At 47.1% G+C, this 20921-nt stretch overlaps 1 protein-coding gene across 1 annotated transcript in view; it reads left to right on the forward strand.

The window, feature by feature from the left end:
* DIAPH1 (diaphanous related formin 1) overlaps positions 1 to 20921 on the forward strand; it is an 867093-nt gene that overhangs the window by 659842 nt on the left and 186330 nt on the right. Inside the window, exon 24 of the mRNA XM_085617784.1 lies at positions 13521 to 13645. Within this exon, the coding sequence (XP_085473910.1) occupies positions 13521 to 13645 (125 nt within the window). The remainder of the gene's footprint in view (positions 1 to 13520; positions 13646 to 20921) is intronic.

The following is a 20921-nucleotide window of genomic DNA, read 5'->3' on the forward strand; positions in this document are numbered from 1 at the left end:
AGGATGTCTGGTATGGACCAAACTGTCTCTAAAGTTCCGCCCCCTCTTGAAGGCGAATAAGGGTTTTTGCAGAGTAAGTTGTCCCTTTTTAAGGATGTTCCAGGTACGCAGGATCGTTTTTTTAACTGTATTCGAGAGGGATCTGAATGTATTGACAGACACCAGTCTAGTCTGTTCTTGTCTGTTAGGAAGGTGATCTAACAAGGCATCTCTGTGGTTGTTCAACGCACGTTTTGCTGATTTTTATTTTTTTTTTTTTTTTTTTTTTGTTTTTGTTTTTGTTTTGACAAGTGTAACTGGGTAATGTCCGTCTAGAAGGTTAGCTCGTAATGTCAGTGCATGCTCATTGTATTTATCGACTTTCAAGCCGTTCTACCTAAACCTGAGAATTTGGCCGAAAGGTATGTTCTCTCGTAATGACCTAGGGTGGTGAGACTTGTATTGGAGCAAGGCGTTACACGCCATAGGTCTTTGGTACAATTCTGTTTCCAGATGGCGCTCAGCAGGAAAGATAAGGAGATCTAGGAAAGCGAGTTTTTCTCTGCTATACTCGCATGTAAACCGGAGGTGATCATTGCAAGTATTGAGCCATTCATGGAAAGTATTGTTCGTGATAATGTCGCCTCAAAGAAGGGCAAGGCAGTGCAAAAATAGACCATCTTTCAATAGATTGTTTTCTGCATAAAGATGTGTTAGTGATTGGCAAAGAAGCAGCTCACAGAAGGTATGCGAGCATCTACCACTGTTTTAGCACTCAAAGTGCTTGTCTTGGACATCTGTCAGGCAGCTACGTGGGCGCTGGTACACATGTTCACAAAGCACTAGTGTTTCCACAGTGCGGCCCATCAAGTGGGACATTTTACTCGCTCGGTCCTAGAGTACTTTTTGGTATAAGCCAGTTGACAAACCGACCACCTTGGGAGGTACTGCTATGGTATAAGTTCACAAGGTGAGGAATCTGGGGTTAGAAATATGCAAAAGCAGAACAAGTTACTTAACTCCGGTAACTATCTTCCTGGTGGACAATATCTTACTGGTGGATGTTATGTTAAGGAAACTTTTAAAGTGCAATGGTTACCTTGGTGTGTTCTGGCGCTAGTTACTTCTACTTTAAGCAGAGATGGAAGAGAGAGGTTAATTTATCAAAGAGCCATGTTTTTAATCCCTTCCTGAATGCTAAAACATTGGTGGCATTTCTCAAGTGGAATGGCAGGTCATTCCAAGCTTTTGCCGCACATAAAGAAAAACTTCTACCACCCCACAGTGCTTTTTTTGTAGGTGTGACTACATCCAACGTGGCTCCCAGTGAGCGAAGGCTTCTTGTCGGTGTATACCATTGAAACTGGCGTCTCAAGTGATCTGGTCCTGTGCCTTGGAGTGCTTTAAAAACCATACAAAGCGATTTAAAGCGCACTTGATTCCTCACCGTGAGCCAGTGCAGTTTTTTTTATTTCTTTGGATATTGGGTAAAACCTGGATGTGCCTGTAAGTAATCTGGCAGCTGCATTTTGTAGCAGCTGGAGTTCATGCCGGAGTCTTTGTAAGATATTTAAATAGAGGCTGTTACAATAATCCAGCCTCGACATGACCCGTGCTGTGACCACTGTTTGCCGGCTCCCAGGAGGTAAGAACGGCAATACCTTCTTGACTGTTCTAAGAACCTACACTGTTGTTGATGTTACAGCATTTTCTTGGGCATCAAAGGTTAGTTTCTCGTCCACTATTACTCCCAGGTTTTTCACCTTTTTAGAGGGTATAGGGAGAGTACCCATGGAATTAGGCCACCAATTTGGGGTCCAGAAGTATAGTTTCCAAACAGCATAACTTCAGTTTTGCCTGAATTAAGTTTTAGGCAATTGTCTGCCATCCATCTCCCAACCGATTCCATACAGTCTTGGAAGTGTTTATCCATTCCCATCTCCTTGCCAGGCAGAAGAGACACCACAATTTGGGTGTCATCAGCATAGGAGGTGAGACCAAACCCAAATGCACTGATAATGGGGGCTAGTGATGAAACATACACATTAAAGAGTGTGGGGCTCAATGAGGACCCCTGCGGTACACCACATGGCAGTGCAAAAGGTTTAGACTAGAATTCACCATAGATGCAATTTGTCCTACGTCTGATAAAGATTTAAGAAGATCCCATGCTTTAGCCTGGATCCCACATGCCTTAAGACGGTCCATCAAGATGTCATGATGGACCGTATCAAAGGCCACGGACAGATCCAATAAGATCAAAGTCTTCGGCTTCCCTAATCTCCTCTGTGGCCTTAATGAGAGCTGACTCTGTGCTATGTCCCTCTCTAAAGCCATATTGGGAGGAATGTAATGCTTGTATTTCTCTCCAGAAAGACACTGAGTTGTCGATTAATATTTTTTTCAATCAGTTTTGCTGGAAGAGGGAAACGTGAAATCGGGCGGAAATTATTTTGATCCTTAGTGTCCAAACTTGGCTTTTTCAGAAGAGGCAGTATTGAGGCCATCTTCCAGAGTTTGGGGAACTGTCCGTTTTCAAACATACCATTAAAAATTGATGAGAGGGAAAGAGCGATTGGACCAGGGGCCAGTTTCACAACCGCCACCGGGCATGAATCAAAGGGTGATACCGATTTTGCTGCCATTAGGAGCTCAAGAATATTGTTTGGGGACAACGCGCAAATTCGTCCAGGGTGAGGGGGGGGGGGGAACCTTCATGGGTTTAGATACCTCCCTTCCAGTGTTCAGCCCGGCATTGCTGGAGCCGCTGGAGGCCGAAAAAATAGTCTCCCCTTTGTTCAGGAAGAACTTGATGATCTCATCACAATGTTTATGACTAGACTGAACTTTAACTGGGCTCAGGGAGGCCAGGCTTGAAACAGTTCTGAACAGCTCTTTGGCTGAATTCTTCGCAAAATCAATCCGGGTCGTATAGAACGTTAGTTTAGCGTAGAAAAGGAGTTGTTTATAGCTCTGAAGGCTGGTTTTATATAAATTCTTCTCTGCTCCATTATAACCTTTCCTCCAGCTACGTTCAAGACGTTTGCAGATGAGTTTTTGATTTCTCAGCTCCTCTGTAAACCATGGGGTGGAAGGTTGCGATCTTTTAGGGTAGACAGTTTTTACTGGTGCTATTTTATCACAAGCTTGCTCCAACCACATGGTATAGATGGTGGTCGCCCAACAGCATTTGACCTGCTGTGATAGTGAGGAGCTCCTGTAAGACGGTCCCCTCAACTCTGTTCCAGGCTCTAATTTCTCTGTCCTTTCGGACATTTTCCCCCTCACTCGCTGAGTCGCAATAATCAGTTCAAATTGAACGGCAGCATGGTCAGACCACATGAGCGGTAATATGCCTGTGAATGAAAGACCGGGATGGTTGGAAAAGATACCGTCCAGGGTATGTCCCGCCATATGAGTCAGACCAATTACGTACTGCCTAAGATCGGTGCTGTTCATATGTCCATCAAAGTTACTGTCTGGTTCAAGAGACGCTTCTAAGTAATAATTGAAATCTCCCAAAATTGTATAGGTATCGGTACAAAGGCCCTCTTCCAGTAGATATCTGATAAAAGCTGCAAAGAGGTTCCTAGCTCCCGGTGGCCTATAAAATAAAATACCTTTAAAGGTATGATGGTGGGATAGGCTAAGATTAAAAGACAAAGCCTCACAAGCTGCGGTTGAAGCAGGCTGAAATACTGCTTTAATGGTGCTGTGGTAGATGACTGCCAGTCCCCCCACTTTCCTGATCGGCCTATTTAAGGTGTGGCATAAAAACCCAAGTGGGGTGGCTTCACTAAATCCGGGCCTGAAGCCTCATCCGTCCATGCTTCTGTAATGAAATCCAACTTTATGTCCCTTTTCTCAATGAGTCTTGCGCACTATAAGACTTTAAGCAGGGCAATATCAGATCAGTAACTGTTCCTTAAGCCAACTACGCTTAATAAGTCATGGAACCTACACTCCGAGCCAAGCAAAGCATCCACGTTATGAGAGACCACATATATGCACTAGAGGCCATTGCCAGTTAGTTGCTACCAACAGTTATTCTCCCCTTGTGTGGTGAGGGAACAGTAGTCCTGTCCGGTATGAGTGGTACTGCTCTTTACTTATTGACTGAGCAATGACCAGAGCAGCACTTGGGGTGCAATATGCGCAGCATATCTTGTGATGCAAGGCCATCATGCAGAAAAAAATTAAAGTGAGTAAATATACCGAAACAATTAGGTAAGTTATCACAGAAGACTATCAGTGATGAACATTTGTCCAAACCGCCCCTAATTCCTTCTGTGTTTTTGCTGCCTGAGAACACCCAGCTGTAAGATGATCCTCATTGCTCCTTGGTGGGCCAAGCAAACGAGGATCTAAAGCCTCAGCCAGATGTTCATCAGATAAATGCAGCTTTGGATACACCCTCCCTTCTTCACCATGACACAAGGGAAGTTTTCCTATCTTGGTCTTTTATCACTAAATTTGGCCGGCTTTTTTCTGATTCCTTCGCTTTTGGGTTAAGACCCACTGGATGATTGCATGAAAATCTATGAATATTCCAGAGCCTCTCAGCAGGCTAAGATACCAGCACAGTAAAAAAAAAAGTGTGTGCCTCTATCGTCTCTTCACAATTACTTGAATAGATTACTTTTTTTTAACCTTTTCAAATCGTGGCCATAGAAAGGTCATTTCTAGGTCATTTGCATCGTTAACAGTAGTTAAATGGGCAGTCAGGCCACCCATCTTCATTTGTAAGCTCTGTTATTGAGTGTTTCTTGAGCGACCTTCCAAGAGCTTAATCTGTGGTGAGGTTGCTGCCCCTTCATAGGAACAGAATAGAGCGAATGTGTAATGTACATATCCTATGATCCTGCATTCTTGAACATTTTTACTTTAACTAGAAGAGTTAGTAAACTATATGTTTGTCGCATGTGTAGCTATGCATACTTCCGTCATCTAGGGTTGGGCTTGGATGTGTACAACTTGTTTTTCTTTGAAGAAGTCTTTTCGAGTCACGGGACCTTGTGACTCCACCTATTAGTGGTTATGTGCATTGGCTCCATTGTTAGATTGTTTTTTCTCCCCTGTTAGGTTAAGATGTGTGGATGTGATCTTCAAATTGATGGCCTGTGGTGTTCTCGCCTGACCTTTGGATACGTTCCTCGTCGGTTGTGGAAACAGTCAGTCTTTCTCGTCAGTCTCCATCATCATGTAATCTTTGATTCCATCTTGGTAGACAATCTCCTGGAATACCATCACTGAGGGCAGGTATACCCGCTTGATGAAAATGACTCAATTTCGGTTCTGCCCTACTTGTCACACCAAGTATCTGAGGACACACCTCCATGAAGTCTGCAATCCGTGCTTGTATCCCGGCCACCACCATAACTAATGTTCAGCGTGTCTTGCATTCCGAAATAAAAAGCCCCTTCAGCTTAGCTTGCTGCAATGCTGTGGCCTCATGATGCACAGAAAAGAAGCAGAAGACACCCCAGACCTCTTTGGAGAGAGAGAGAGGAGTCTGATGTCGAACAGATGGATGCTCTAGCCGTTGGAGTAGAGGAGGGTTTTTCGACAAAGTGTTGACTCAGGGGCAAACATCAAAGAAACATGCTGAAGACCACAGTGAGTACCATCACCTCCACTACTCACCAAGAGAGGCACTAGTCGTGACCTCCTGGGCAACTTATGAGGCCTCCGGTGCACCACTGTCTACTGGCCATGGTAGACACCACTATTCCGAGCTGAACCCGACGCCCGTATCACACTTGGCACCGAATTCCTCATTGAGGGGCCCACGGCCACTTTGGCACTGCATCCGAAAACGCAGCCTCGGCCACCTATGGTATTGAAACCGATAGATTCTGATCATTCAAAGCCGAGACACCCCCCTCCGAAGCATTTGGATCAGAGAGACACCAACCCAAAACATTCAGAGGCGAGATAGACTACAGTGCCATCTGGACGTTGTACCTCTTCGGCTTTATCCAGAATACCATCTGCATCTTCCGACACTTCTGAGGACTTTGAACAACAATTTCTTCAGTGATTGCAAAAACATCTCAACACCAAGCAGCACCAGATCCTTATCCAGCCGGGCACTGGTTGGGAATCCTCCTGTGCCTCCTGTCTAGGCATCATTTGAGAAAGGCCTGGTGCAGCCTTTTGAAGGCATTGGATGAGGTAGCGAGCGTACGGGCGGTGGTATATGGCTGGGCCTGTCCCCTTTGTGCCAGTAGGGGGTTCCCTCCAACATTCCTCTGAAGACAGTGTGTTCGATTATGCCATTATCTCTATCCCAGAGAGCTTGGTAGTCCACGGTTCAACATCCCGCAGTGAATTCCTATCGCTTCCCCAGATAGGGAATCCAAGAAGCTGGAGTCTTTGTGGAACAAAATATTTTCTTCCTCCAGCCTGGCATTGCAGTCCGTGAACACCACATTCCTCTTGGGCCGTTACTCCTACACTCTGTGGGACATGGTTGCACAAGTGCTGTCACAGGTCCTGGAGGAGACCCGGGCCTTACTCTCCTAGGATGTTACCGATGGGAGAGAGGCAGCAAAGTTCACTATCCGCTGTGGACTTGACACCAACGGCTCACTGGGTAGAGTGGTTTCATCAACAGTGACCCTGAGGCGCCACACCTAGTTGAGGATGACTGGCTTTTCGGCGGAGATCCAGGCTTCCCTAATGGAAATGCCCTTCGATGGCACCCGTCTCTTCGTACACTTGGCGGATTCGTTGCTGGAGTGCTTCAAGGGCAGTTGGGCTACAGCCAAGTCCTTGAGACTTTCTATGGCCCCACGCCAGCCACAATCCACCTTTCGTGGCTATGGAAGGGCCTTCCAGCCGAGCCAGTTTTCTCCCAGCCACAGAGGTGTGCAGAGGGCGCGGTACCCACAGACCTCTTGGGTCAGGTAGCCAGCGGCCTAGTCAGTCCACCACCCTCCGGCAGCTGCAGCCTCCAAACCTTCCTAATCTGCCCCTTTACCACCATGGGCATCCAGTTAGCGGCAGAATTTACCATCACCTGCCCCGCTGGCAGTCCACAACATCGGGCAGGTGGGTTTTGCAAATTGTTCGAAGGGGCTCCTCTCTCCCTTTCGAAACTACCCCTCCCTCTCTGCCACTATCTCACGACCGGGTAATGGAGGATCATCTATCCCTTAACCGCGAAGAAATTGAATCTCTTATCCAAGGGGCCATAGAAAGTGTTCTGGTGCCAAAAGTAGGTTGTGGTTGCTATTCCCGCTACTTTCTGGTTCCCAAAAAGGACAAAGGCCTTCGTCCTATTCTAGATCTGCGGGCCCTCAGCTTCTGCCTCAAGAAGGAGAAATTGAAAATGCTCATGTTGGCTCAGATCGTGTCTGCCCTGCAGCCAGGAGACGGGATGGTTGGACTTGCAGGACACCTACTTCCACATTTCATTGCCTGCCCGCGCAATCTGCGGTTTACAGTAGGCTACGAGCATTTTCAGTTTATTGTGATCCCCTTTGGCCTTACCAGCGCCCCTCGGGTATTCCTCCAAGGTGATTGTGGTTGTTGCAGCTCATCTGCGGAGATCAGGGGTGCCAGTCTTCCCCCATCTCACTAACTCGCCTGGGGGAAGTAATGGCCACAAAAAGAAGCCACCTTCCATGAAAGGAACTCCACAGGGCAGGAATGTAGTGGTTCTAAAGTAGGGCCCATGAGTCTTGTGAGAACTACAGTAAGATTCCACACAGGAGCAGGAGGCGTCCACTTGAGCCTTCCATGAAAGACTTAAAGACTGGTATTCTGAACAATGAAGCATTTTGTCTGCGATGTAAGTAGGCAGCTACAGCAACTAAATGTAACCAAATGGAGGTGCAGGTTAGGCCTGACCTTCATAGTTGAAGGAGGCTACAAACAATGTCCTGCTCAAATGCTGTGAGAGGATTGATATTTTTTGGGAGACTGTATTGTACAAACCATTTGCATTTGGCTGCATAACAGGCTCTGGCAGTGGGCCTGCAGGCCTCTTTGAGAACGAACATGGTTTATTCTGATAAGTTGAGGTAACCAAACTCTAAGACCTCAGGAACCAAACGCAAGGTTGAGATGCTGAGGGATGGGGTGCCTGAGAGTGCTGTAGTGTTGAGTGAGAAGGTCCGGTCTGTTGAGGAGCTTCTCCTGAGGCTCTAGAGAACTACGGCGAAAAGCTACGGCAAAGCCCCTACGCTTGCTGGGGTTCACTATCAACATGCCAAAGTCCTTACTCCCTCTCAGACAATCCCTTTCATTGGAACTGTGCTGGGCAAGTGCAGTTTCAGGCCTATCCTCCCGAGCGGCGAGTCCAGGATATTCAGGCTATGATACAGATGTTTCAGCCTCTATCCTGGATTTCAGTGAGGCAGACCCTGAGTCTGTTTTGACTCATGACCTCCTGCTGGGAACTCATGCCCTGTGAAATATGTGGGCTCTGCAGTGGGACTTGAAGTTTAAATTAGCACAGCATCAGATGAACGTCTCCAACATGGTCCAGAGCTCATAGGGAACTGCGAAAATTGTGCAGTGGTGGCTAATGAATCTCGATTGTATCAGAGGCAGACCCCTCTCCCTTCCCCAACCAGATCTCACAGTAGTAACCGATGTGTCACACCTTGGAAGAGGCAGCAATCTGGGAGAGGTGGAAATCAGAGGACTCTTGTCTCCAGCGGAATCCGGACTACACATCAACCTGCTGGAGCTCTGTGCGATCCGACTGGCATTGAAATCCTTTCTAACCTCCAAGAAGGTTGGTACAGGTGTTCATGGACAACAGCACCGCCATGTGGTACTGCAACAAACAGGGTGGTGTGGAGTCGTGGACTCCTAGCCAAGAGGCCCTGCTCCTCTGGACATACCTGGAGCAGCAGGGCATATCCCATATGGTTCAACACCTGGCAGGTTCACTGAACACAAAAGCAGACAAACTCAACCATCGATGCCTAGCGTATCACAAATGGAATCTCCTCCTGGAAGTCATGCAAGGTCTCTTTCAACAGTGGGAAGATCCTTGGTTAGGTCTGATTGCCTCTGTCGAACACGCAATGTCAGCAATTTTGCGTGTTGGAGTTTCAAAGGCAGCTCTCGGTCGGAGACATTTTGAGTCTTGAGTAGAGCTCAGGCCTTTGGTATGCTTTTCCGCTAATATCACTCCTGCCCAGAGTTCTCAAGAAGATCAGAAACGACTGAGCCTAAGTTATCCTTGTGGCTCCGGACTGGGCAAGGAGAGTCTGGTATCCTGAGTTACTGAGCATGGCTATCGATCCTCCTATCAGGCTGCCCCTTCGGGAGGATCTTCTGTCAGAGCAGCAGGGTAGGGTTCTCCACCTGAACCTGTCCTCTCTTCGCCTTCTTGAATGGAGATAGAGCGTCGTCAGTTGACCACTTTCGACCTTCCTTCCTAAGTCTGTAACATCATGTTGGCACCAGGCATCACTCCACCAAAATGTTGTACGACTGCCATTGGAAAAAAGTTGTGGCACAGTGTGCAGAGAAGCACATTGATCCCCTTTCTGAAGTTTTACTCTCTATTCATTCCCTTACCCAGCCAGGCTCTACTCTGGGCACTATTAAGGGTTATCTGTCTGCTCTTTCTGCCTTATTGCGGCTGCCTGACCAACCCTCATTGTTCAAGTCCCATATCGTACATAGGTTCTTAAAAGGCCTTGTCCATCTCTTCCCTCCTTCACTATCTATAATGCCTCATTGGGACCTAAATCTGGTATTGACTTTATTAATGTGTTTTCCTTGCAAGCCTCTTCATAATTGTCCTATCAGGCTTCTGACAATCAAATCAGCCTTCTTTGTGGCGTTTACATCTGCCCATATAGCGAGTGAGTTGCATGCCTTATATAAGCTGCCTTATCTCTCAGTCTAGCCTCACAAACTGGTGCTTTGCACAAGGGCCTCCTTTCTACCGAAAGTTATGACACCATTACATGTGGGACAGTCTAGCGCCCTGCCCACCTTTTACACTCATCCACATCCCTCAAAACAAGAGGACAGACTCTTCTTCTGGACCCAAAAAGAGCATTGTCGTTCTACCTTGACCGCACACAAGATTCCAAGTAGATGACCAACTCTTCGTTGGCTATGTTCGTGCGAAGAAAGGTCGAGCAGTGCAGAAACGAACCACCCCTAGATGGGTCGTTCTCTGCATCCACATCTGCTACACATTGGCAAAGAAGCAACCTGCTGAAAGCTTGCGAGCTCATTGCACCAGACCTAAATGTGCGGCCACTACGTTAGCATGCGGATTTCTGGTCCTGGACTTCTGCCTGGCAGCAACATGGCCTCCCCTGCACACATTCATTAAATATTACTGTCTGGACAATCATGTCTGTAGAAATGGGCACTTCGCCCATTTGGTCCTGCAGGACTTCCTTGTGTAAAAATTGGTCCCCAGACTCACCTCCAGGGAGGTATTGCTTGGGTGTTTATTCAGAGGTAAGGAATCTGCGTCTAGAAGTCTCTTATCAGATGAGCAAGTTACTTACCTTCAACCATGCCTTATCTGGTAGAGACTATACCTAGGCGCTGATTCTTTATTGACCCACCCATCCTCCCTGATCTGTGATTGGATTTTTAGGGACAGGGCTGAACTCTTTCAGAGTCCTAGTTTTCCGCACCAGTAGTCTGTATTCGTCATGTCTCCGCGCTTCTGGCGTGGAAAGTCATGAAAAGAAACTCATGTCAGCACGTCTAGGTGGTGAATGTATAGGTGCCATGGTCGTCGCATCCAGTGCGACCGACAACGCATGCGGAGCTGAACGACACCACCTTCCACTGCGTAGGTGCACTGCTCACGAAAAATCTTCCAGATCCAGTCAGATGCCTGACAAAATTGAGATTTTGATAACTAGTATCCAACTTTTTTCTCAGTATTGTGAGAGCAGCTTTTGAAAACAACCTTGCAAGGTGGATAGTGGGTTTCATCATTCACAACTTGGTCTAACAGAAGACATGTAACGAAACCTACAAATGCTAGGCTACAGGAAATCTGAAACATGGTGAGTTAGAAGTCTGCTGATACATTTGTTATGTTATGTTAAAAAGAATTTATACAGCGCACGTTCACCAACGGTTTCTTGGCGCTAGGCGGAGTCAATTAATTGCTAAAGCAGAGAAAGAAGGAAAGTTCAGTTATAGGCCTGGACAAACAGCCAGGCTTTGAGAGACGTCCTAAACTGAGTATAAGAAGAGGACAAGCGCAGTTCAAGGGGGAGAGAATTCCCGAATTGTGGCGCCAAAGTCGAGAATCGAAGACCCCTGAGTTTTTTACGCTTAAACGGACAAGGAGTTAACAGAGCAGAGCGCAAGACTCGAGAGGGGACATAACGTTGTAGTCTGGACGCAATAAAGGCCGGGCCACTGTCCGAAAGAGCTTTATAGACAGTGCAGCCTAATTTGAAGAGACTGCGTTGGCACACGGGAAGCCAGTGTAAATTTTTCAACACCGGTTTCACATGATGAGATTTAGGTTGACCATATACAAGCCTCGTGGCTTGGTTCTGCACCAGTTGGAGCCTGCGTAGTTGGTAAGCTGGGATACCGGCGTATAAGGAATTAGCGTAATCAATATGCGACATCACCAGGGCAAGAACAGCTTGAATCCGGGCCTCAAAGGTCAAATATCTGCTTTATTTTACGAATTCTTCGAAGATTAAAAAAACAACCAGATACCACAGTATTAATCAGTGCCTTCATCGTAAGGTCGTTGCTAATCACGATTCCCAAGCTTTTGACTGACTTGACAGGAGATGGAGGGTATCCCAGACAGTGAGGCCAAAAGTTGGAATTCCAGGGATTCCCAGAGCCGCCCGTAAGGATCAGCTCGGTTTTGTCGGATTTAACTTAAGGTGGTTTGCACTCATCCAGTTGCTGATGAATATCATAGTGGACTGGAAGCTCTCTGTAGATGAGAGGGAAGAGTCGATGTTAAATACTAGTTGGAGATCGTCAGCATAATTAAATATAACCAGCTCTCTCTTTTGAAGGGCCAAGATCAAAGGAAGAATATACAAATTAAAAAGAAGGGGAGAGAGTGCAGAGCCCTGTGGAACCCCACACGTCATTCTCCTTTTCTGGGCCAAGAAGCTGGCGAGACTGGCTGCTTGAAAGCGGTCACAAAGAAATGAGGAGATCCAATCCAGAGGAGGACCCCGAATCCCGGCGCTCTCGACCCGGTCGACCAAGAGATGGTGGTCGACCGTATCGAATGCAGCCGAGAGATCTAGGAGCACCAGATCTTGCATAGAGCTTTGGTCAGCCCCCCTTCGTAGTTCATCAAGGACTGCCAAAATAACAGACTCAGTGGAATGTTTCGGTCTAAAACCAGCTTGATGAGGGTCCCAGTAATGTGACTTCTCAACAAAAGTGCTGAGACAGTCGGCCACATGAGTTTCCAAGATTTTTCCCAAAAAGGGCAGCAATGAAATGGGGCGAAAATTGCTGGGAATGGAGGGGTCAGAGCCAGTTTTTTTTAAAATAGGTACCACCTTGGCATGCTTAAAAAGGTTGGGAACAATGCCCAGGGTAAGGGAGTTATTAAGAAGAGACATAGGGGGTTCAGGGCAAGAGAGAAAAACTTCCCAAAGGATAGAAGGAGGACAACTGTCAGAGGGGGATCCTGACCTAACCTTCTTAAGTAAGGAGACGAAGGCATCTTGGGTGATAAGAGGGAAGCGATCCAGGCGGTGAGGATTAGTATTTGAGCCTTTTGGAAAGCATTACGACATGAATGTCAGTGCTGTATAGCCTATACAGATAAAGCCTCAGCATCAAAGTCACCATAATAGATACTAGTTAATACTTCTTTGCAAGCAATTGAAACCTGTAAAAGCTATTCAGCTGGACATTTTTTAACTACTTTCCTGTAACTATGATTACCCAGAGCTGTTATATTTTGTAGATAAATATATGACCTCCCGAGTTAGCTAAAGCTTGCAAGTGTGTCAACTGCATTATTTCTTTTATCTGAAATGGCCACCTTGTACAGTGATATCAGGGGGAGGATATTGAATACTGATCCAGGTATTGGCTATTGGAAAATGTTACAATTTGCATTGTACTTTAAAGCATACTAAAGTTAAACAATTTAAACCAGATGTTTTGCCTGATTATGTGAGATATTCTAAACATTTGAATCTATGAACAAATGGATGCAGAAGAATGATTGAAACACAAGACCGAAGTACCTTAATTTTAAAAGGAACAGAATAATTAAAACTGTTTATGCAGTACATTTTCCATTTTTAGCATAACGATGTTACAGTTAGCACATCAGCTGCTAGGACGCCATGTGTTTCAAATGGTTCCATTAACACCTTTAAAATGCCACATGCATTTATTTTTAAAACCGAAATCCTTGCAGTAATGTTCCACAGTGATCAGCTAAGCAACATGCTTTGTCCATTTCTGATGCCATACATTTTAGGTCAGACCTTTGCAAATGTTGACATCATTATATTTGTTACTTAAAGCAACTCACAGTGCTACTTAGCTGTAATAGTCTATTGTTTCCTCACTTGCCTTCTTTTTATTAGTTTCTGCAGAGACTTTACAGAAAAATCTTGATCAAATGAAGAAGCAGATTGCTGATGTCCAGAAGGATATTGATAACTTCCCTCCCTCCAGTGATGAAAAGGATAAGTTTGTGGAGAAAATGTCAATATCCTTTGCCTATTAAGAGAAATAAGTGAAATGAGCTTATGCATGAGTATTCATATTGAGAAAATCTTGCTACAAAGAAGTTCCGTATTGTACAGAAAAGTGGTTCATAGCGAGCATGAGGGTGCGGTAGCTTCAATGAAGCAGCAGGGCTGCTCCAAGAAAGGCATTCCCAAAGAAGCACGATGGTCTGAAATTGCACTTTAATTGGGTGTTGCTTGAAGAGGAAGGCCTTGGGTTCTTTCTTGAAGTGGAGGATTGACGGAGCCTTGCACATCTTGTGCTCTAAAATCATTTGAGTTTTCTTTGTGCAGTAACCTGCATGAGTGCATTATTGTGACAGCAGCTGTATGTTGGGGAGTAATGATTGTATGGCATGATGAGATGACAGATATCTTTTATATATTCAAATCTTATTTAAATCTTCACTTGGGTTGGTGGAAATTAAGGCGTTGTTCAGGTATGTTGGTCTGATGTTGTGCAGTGCCTTATATGCATGAGTGAGGAGTTTGAATTTGCAGCGTTTGTTTATGTGCAGCCAGTGGAGAGCTGTTGGAGGTGTGGTGCGATGTGGGTGTATCGTGCCAGGTCAAGAATGAGTCTCGCTGTAGCGCTCTGGATGGTCTGTAGTCCGTAAAAGAGATGGTTAGATATCCCAGCGTATAGTGTGTTGCTGTAGTCTAATCTGCTTGTGATGAGGGCTTGCATGATTGTGCATCTGGTGCTCCAAGGCAGCCATTTGAAAATTGTGCTGAGAATGTAGAAGCTGGAGGAGCTGACCATGTTAACCTGTGCTGTCCAGTTGAGCTTGCCATCCAGAATGATTTCTAGGTGTTTGTGGCATGTGGGCTGCTGAATTCATATCTGTGCATAGATCGCCGCCTAGTGTTGGGTCCGGATGATTGCACATTGTTGTCCTGGAAGAGTCTTCGAAGTATCACGAGATAGGTGGCTCCTCCCCTGGACTACAGTGCGCATGGGCATCCTCTCCATCCTCAGATTGTTTTTTTCCGCCATTGGGTTCGGATGTGCTTATCTTAGCTCAAGTTAGGAAAACTTTATTTAACCTCTTCAGTGCCCCGCCCTTTCCACGCCCTGTGCCGGGCGTTTCATTAGCGGGCGGGGTTCATGACAAGATAGTCTCGTCATGGGCACCGCGCTCCATGACGAGACTATCTCGTCATGGGCACTGAAGGGGTTAAGGCCAACAGCCTTTAGGTATCGACGGTATTGTTTGTGTTCGGTATCGATAACTTCTTAGACTTGTTCTCAAACTTATTCACCCTTCTCGGACCGAGTTTCGGTCCGAACAGCAATCGACGTTCGAAGATGGAATCGAGGACTCCCTTCAAGAGATGTCCTCTATGTCACGCTAAATATCCACACATAGATGTCCATCCGGTGTGCAACAAATCTAGATTGGAGGCCAAACAATCGGCGCCTAACCCGGTTAACATATTCGGCACCGAGGATGAAGAAGGTGAGAGCGTCGAAGAGGTAGACTCGGACCCTGCTTCGGAGCAGGAATCCCAATATGACGACGATGATGAGGAGATCCTCGAGGACGAAGACGTCGTCGACGAGGTAGGAGACGACGATAAGGCCCTTGGGGCCGAGGAAGATAGCTCAGGCGAGGAGCTAGGCCAATCCGTCGATGCGGAGGCCGTGAGAGATAGTCTTGATAAGGCTCAGGTCGAGGGATCGCCTGCGGGCCTTACCCAAGATCGGTCGGATCGTTCTACAGCCCCGCCTAAAGGCCCGGCTTCGAACATTTCAAAAGAGCCAGAATTATCGAAAAAGACTGGAGTCGATTCCGTGAAATCGAAACCAAAACCTGCACCGGTCAAATCCAAACCGAAAGTGCAACTGGTTAAGGTCGGATCGAAGGCATCGAAACCTTCCAATCCGTCGACACCAAAGAAGGACATCGGAGCCGAACAAACGATGAAGGACTTCGGTGCCGAGGCACCAAAAAAGGACCTCGGCACCGAGAAACAGAAGAAGGCCCTCGGTCCCGAGAAGACGCAGAGGGCTATGGCACCGAAGGTTGGGGCACCACCGACCAAGGTCAAGGTGGTCGATCCGACTACATCAACACCGAGGAGTGCTGAGACTGCCAAAATTCCGGATCGACAAGGCGTCGATCCCAAACTTCGGTCCGAAGCCCCGAAGACTGGAAAGACACCGGAGACCGCGTCGAGGCCTGCCTCCAAAGAGCCTGTCGGATCAAAAGCACCGTCTGCATTCACGTTACAACAGGTGTTGGAGTCCCTGAAGCGCATCAGGGACCAGGTCACTCTCAAACCGAAAACGGGTCCCGAACCGAACATGGCCGCCAAGACTCGCTCGGCGCCGGCACCGATCAAGTTTGGATTGCCACCACCGGGGGCACCTAAGATGTTCGAACTTCGGAAAAGTATCGAACAACCAAGAACAGTGTCCACAGAAAGAACTGATGTTGAAGACTCACAGGACCAGTTTATCGACGTCGACACTGGTAGACTGTTGTTCCGCAAGCGGAGAATTGTTACAGAAAAGCCTTTGGACTCATACAAAATTCCACTCAAAAGGAAAATAGCGTCAGGTTCGACACCAGTGCTTGTAGAACATTACCACACATATGATCAGGACCCACCATCCTTTTCTCCCACACACTCTGAGGCGGTTGCAGGAGAAGGCTATACTGAGCATACCGCTTATCCTGTGGATACTGACCCGGATGACCAACGGCAAGACCAGGATCAGGCATGGGGAGACCCTGATCACCCAGGAGACCCACAAAATGCTCCTGACACTCATCTTTATAATGTAAAACCATCTCCCACGGAAGATACTGCTGCTTTTAACGCCCTCATTGAAAGAGCGGCTGCCAATCACGGAGTGGAACTTCATTCTGACTCTGTGGAGGAGGATTTCTTGGTGGACACGTTCTCCACATCAGAAAGAACGGTCAAGACTCTACCAATGTTGAAAGGGGTTATTAAACATGCTAAGGACATCTTTAAGGAAACAACCAGAGCACGGGTATTGAACCCGAGAATAGAGAAAAAATACAAACCAGCCCCAGGAGACCCCATGTACATTAAGGGTCAATTGCCGTTGGACTCCATGGTAGTTTCTAATGCTCGCAAGGGAGCTAACTCACAAACTACCGGGGATGCTCCTCCTCCGGGCAAGGAGTCCAAAGTGTTAGAAACATCAGGAAAAAGAATAGCAGCACAAGCAGCAAACATCTGGCGCATTGCCAACACTCAGGCACTCCTGGCCAGATACGACGGGTCACACTACGATACCCTAGAAACACTGCTAGAACACCTACCAGATGAATACAAAGATGGAGCGGAGCTCCTCATCAGAGAGGGACAACTCATTACAAATGCGTCCATCAAATATGCACTAGATACAGCGGACACTGCAGCAAGGGCAATCAACACTAGTATGATGTTGCGGAGGCATGCATGGCTGAGAATATCAGGTGTCAAACCCGAAATTCAAAATAATATCTTGAATCAACCAGTCAACCCAGACTTTTTATTTGGCCCCGAGGTTGACACTACACTAGAAAAGATTAAAAAGGACACTAAAACTGCGAAATCTAAGGGGGCTCTACAGTCGCAGCAGTTTCGGAGTGGCTCCTTTCGTCGCCCCGGGAATAGAGGAGCAGCTAGAGGTCAGGGGTCCCAGCAGCAGTACAATAAAGGAGGTACCCAGAGTACCTATAATAAGAACAATAGGGGTGGATATCGTGGATCCAGCACCAAAGGCAGAGGACGAGGACACAACAACACCAGATCCTCCGCCAATAACAAACAGTGACGTCTTGTCACTGTCCCCCGACCACATAACACCGGTCGGGGGGAGACTCCAACAGTTCCTGCCAGTCTGGAGATCCATCACCACAGGCAGGTGGGTCAGAGAAATTGTCCAGTACGGTTATTGTCTGGAATTAACATCCAATCCACCCAACATACCGCCAAGACACCGTCTTATGTCCGCAGAGCACTTGGCATTATTGCAGCAGGAAGTACTAAGTATGCTGCAGAAAGGAGCCATAGAAATCGTGCCCGTAGACCAACAAGGGTCAGGGGTGTACTCTCTGTACTTCTTGATCCCAAAAAAGGACGGGTCTCTCAGACCTATATTGGACCTGAGACCTCTCAACCAATACATTCTGTCAGAGCATTTTCATATGCTCACCCTCCAGCAGGTTCTACCGTTACTCAGTCAGGGAGACTTCCTAGCAACACTGGATTTGAAGGATGCGTATTTCCACATACCCATACACCCATCACACAAAAGATATCTCAGGTTCACTCTTCAGGATCAGCATTATCAGTTCAAAGTACTCCCTTTCGGAGTAATGACGGCGCCCAGAGTCTTTACCAAATGCCTAGCGACAGTGGCTGCACACTTAAGGAGACAGCACATTCACGTCTTCCCTTACCTGGACGACTGGCTTGTTCAGGCAAAGTCAGCCCAGCAGTGTGTCAGCCACATATCCCACACCATTCACCTTCTTCACAGTCTGGGATTCTCACTAAATTATCCAAAGTCACATCTTCAACCTGCCCACGTACGGCAGTACCTGGGCGCGACCATAGACACTCTGGCAGCCAAAGCTCAGCCAAACTTGGTGAGGGTCAACAGCATGCAACTGCTGATAAAAAAGTTCAAACCTCAACACTCCCTTCCAGCGCGAGTGTTCATGCAGTTGATAGGCATGATGGCCTCCTGCATCTTCATAGTCCCGCACGCGAGACTACATATGCGCCTGCTTCAGGAGTGCTTGGCACGTCAATGGAATCAGACTCACGGACAGTTGAAAGACCTAGTGTTGGTGAGCGGTCGGGCATACAACTCTCTGCATTGGTGGAATCCACAAAACCTTTGCAAAGGTCGTCTGTTCCAAGAGCCTGTTCCACAAATAATACTGACGGCGGACGCGTCTCTCCAGGGATGGGGAGCTCATGTACTCCATTACACAGTGCAGGGACTATGGACGACAGAGCAACAGAAGATGCACATCAACCTTCTGGAACTGATGGCAATGTTCCTGGCAATGAAGGCATTCAAAGTACACTTGTGCAACAAAGTCGTGTTGATCCGGACGGACAACATGACTGCCATATACTACATACAGAAGCATGGAGGAACACACTCTCCACAGTTGTCTCATCTGGCTCAGAGCATGTGGAGGTGGGCCATTCAGAGGAACATGTTCCTCATGGCAGAACACCTCCCGGGCAAGGACAACCAAATGGCGGATCTGCTCAGCAGACACAGCCACCAAATGCACGAGTGGGAACTACATCCATCAGTACTCCAACCGTACTTCCAGCAGTGGGGTCATCCAGAGATAGACCTGTTCGCCACAAGGGAAAACGCAAAATGCCACAGCTTTGCCGCCAGATTCCCGCACCCACGGTCGCAGGGCAATGCGATATGGATGAACTGGTCAGGCAGATTTGCGTACGCTTTTCCCCCAGCGCCATTAATACCGCTAGTGGCACGCAAACTACGGCAACACTCAATGACACTTATCCTGGTTGCTCCAATGTGGGCACGCCAGCCATGGTACACCACGTTACTAGAACTTTCCGTGCTGCCGCCTCAAAGACTGCGCCTAACTTTTAACACAGAACCATGGCGAAATTCAGCACCCAGATCCGCAACAGCTGAACCTGGCGATCTGGCTCCTGAAGTCTTAGAGTTTGGCTACCTGAACCTGCCTCCAGAATGTATGAATATCATCAAGGAGGCCAGGAGACCCACGACCAGAGCTTGCTATGCGGCTAAATGGAAAAGGTTTGTCATTTACCGTAAAAACAATAACATTAATCCGCTGGATGCATCCATTCAGAACATCATCTGTTACCTGTTACACTTATACCGATGCAATCTGGCATACAGCTCCATCCGTATACACCTAACCGCAATAGCAGCCTATCTTCAGAACAGGCAGCACCTCTCTTTATTCAGTGCCTGCCATCAAAGCCTTCTTAGAGAGACTCAAAAGAGTGATTCCTCCAACACACCCACCAGCACCAGTGTGGAACCTGAATGTGGTCCTCACCAGATTGATGGGTCCACCTTTGAAACCTCTACATTCATGTGAGATTCAATTTCTCACCTGGAAAGTAGCTTTCTTAGTGGCAATCACTTCGTTGAGAAGAGTTAGCGACCTCCAGGCACTAACCATTCAAGAGCCATTCATACAGGTTCACGCAAATAGAGTTGTACTGCGTACCAACCCCACATTCATGCCTAAAGTGATATCGCAGTTCTACATGAATCAGACTATTGAACTGCCTGTTTTCTTTCCAAATCCAGAAAATGTCGCAGAGAGAATGCTCCATACACTAGATGTAAAGAGGGCCCTCATGTACTATATAGACAGAACAAAGGATTTTAGGAAAACAAAACAACTGTTCGTTGCCTTTGCGCCACAACACAAGGGCAACGCCATTTCCAAAGCAGGGATAGCCAGATGGATCGTTAAATGTATTCAACTTTGCTATGAAAAAGCTAAACGCACATTACCGATCCCCCCCAAGAGCCCACTCAACACGAAAGTTAGGGGCGTCCATGGCTTTCCTAGGTAACATTCCTTTAGAGGAAATATGTAGAGCAGCCACTTGGTCCACTATACATACATTTACTAAACACTACTGTGTAGATGTACATTCAAAACAGCAGGCAGCTGTAGGACAGGCTGTTCTCAAGACCCTTTTTCAGACTGCTGCAGCTGGCACGGGCAGCCGCCGCTAATGGAGGGACTGCTATATAATCTATGCACAGATATGAATTCAGCAGCCCACATACCTCGAACCGAATATGCTACTTACCAGTATGCATCTGTTCTTGGCATGTAGGGCTGCTGACATTCATATCGCCCACCCTCCTCCCCGGCGCCTGTAGCGGCTGCAGCACTCAGAATTACTGTATAGCATGGTCATCACTTACTGTATCTACTCCATCACTGCCACAATAGCGAAAAACAATCTGAGGGTGGAGAGGATGCCCATGCGCACTGTAGTCCAGGGGAGGAGCCACCTATCTCGTGATACTTCGAAGACTCTTCCAGGACAACAATGTGCAATCATCCGGACCCAACACTAGGCGGCGATCTATGCACAGATATGAATGTCAGCAGCCCTACATGCCAAGAACAGATGCATACTGGTAAGTAGCATATTCGATCTGGCATGGTTGCAGCCCTGCCAAGTACCACGCATCAGCCGTTAGACGTAACACTTTTCCGTGTGGTGGTCCGCATC

The sequence above is a fragment of the Triturus cristatus genome, chromosome 7 (assembly GCF_964204655.1).
Source record: "Triturus cristatus chromosome 7, aTriCri1.1, whole genome shotgun sequence".
Classification (NCBI taxonomy): domain Eukaryota; kingdom Metazoa; phylum Chordata; class Amphibia; order Caudata; family Salamandridae; genus Triturus; species Triturus cristatus.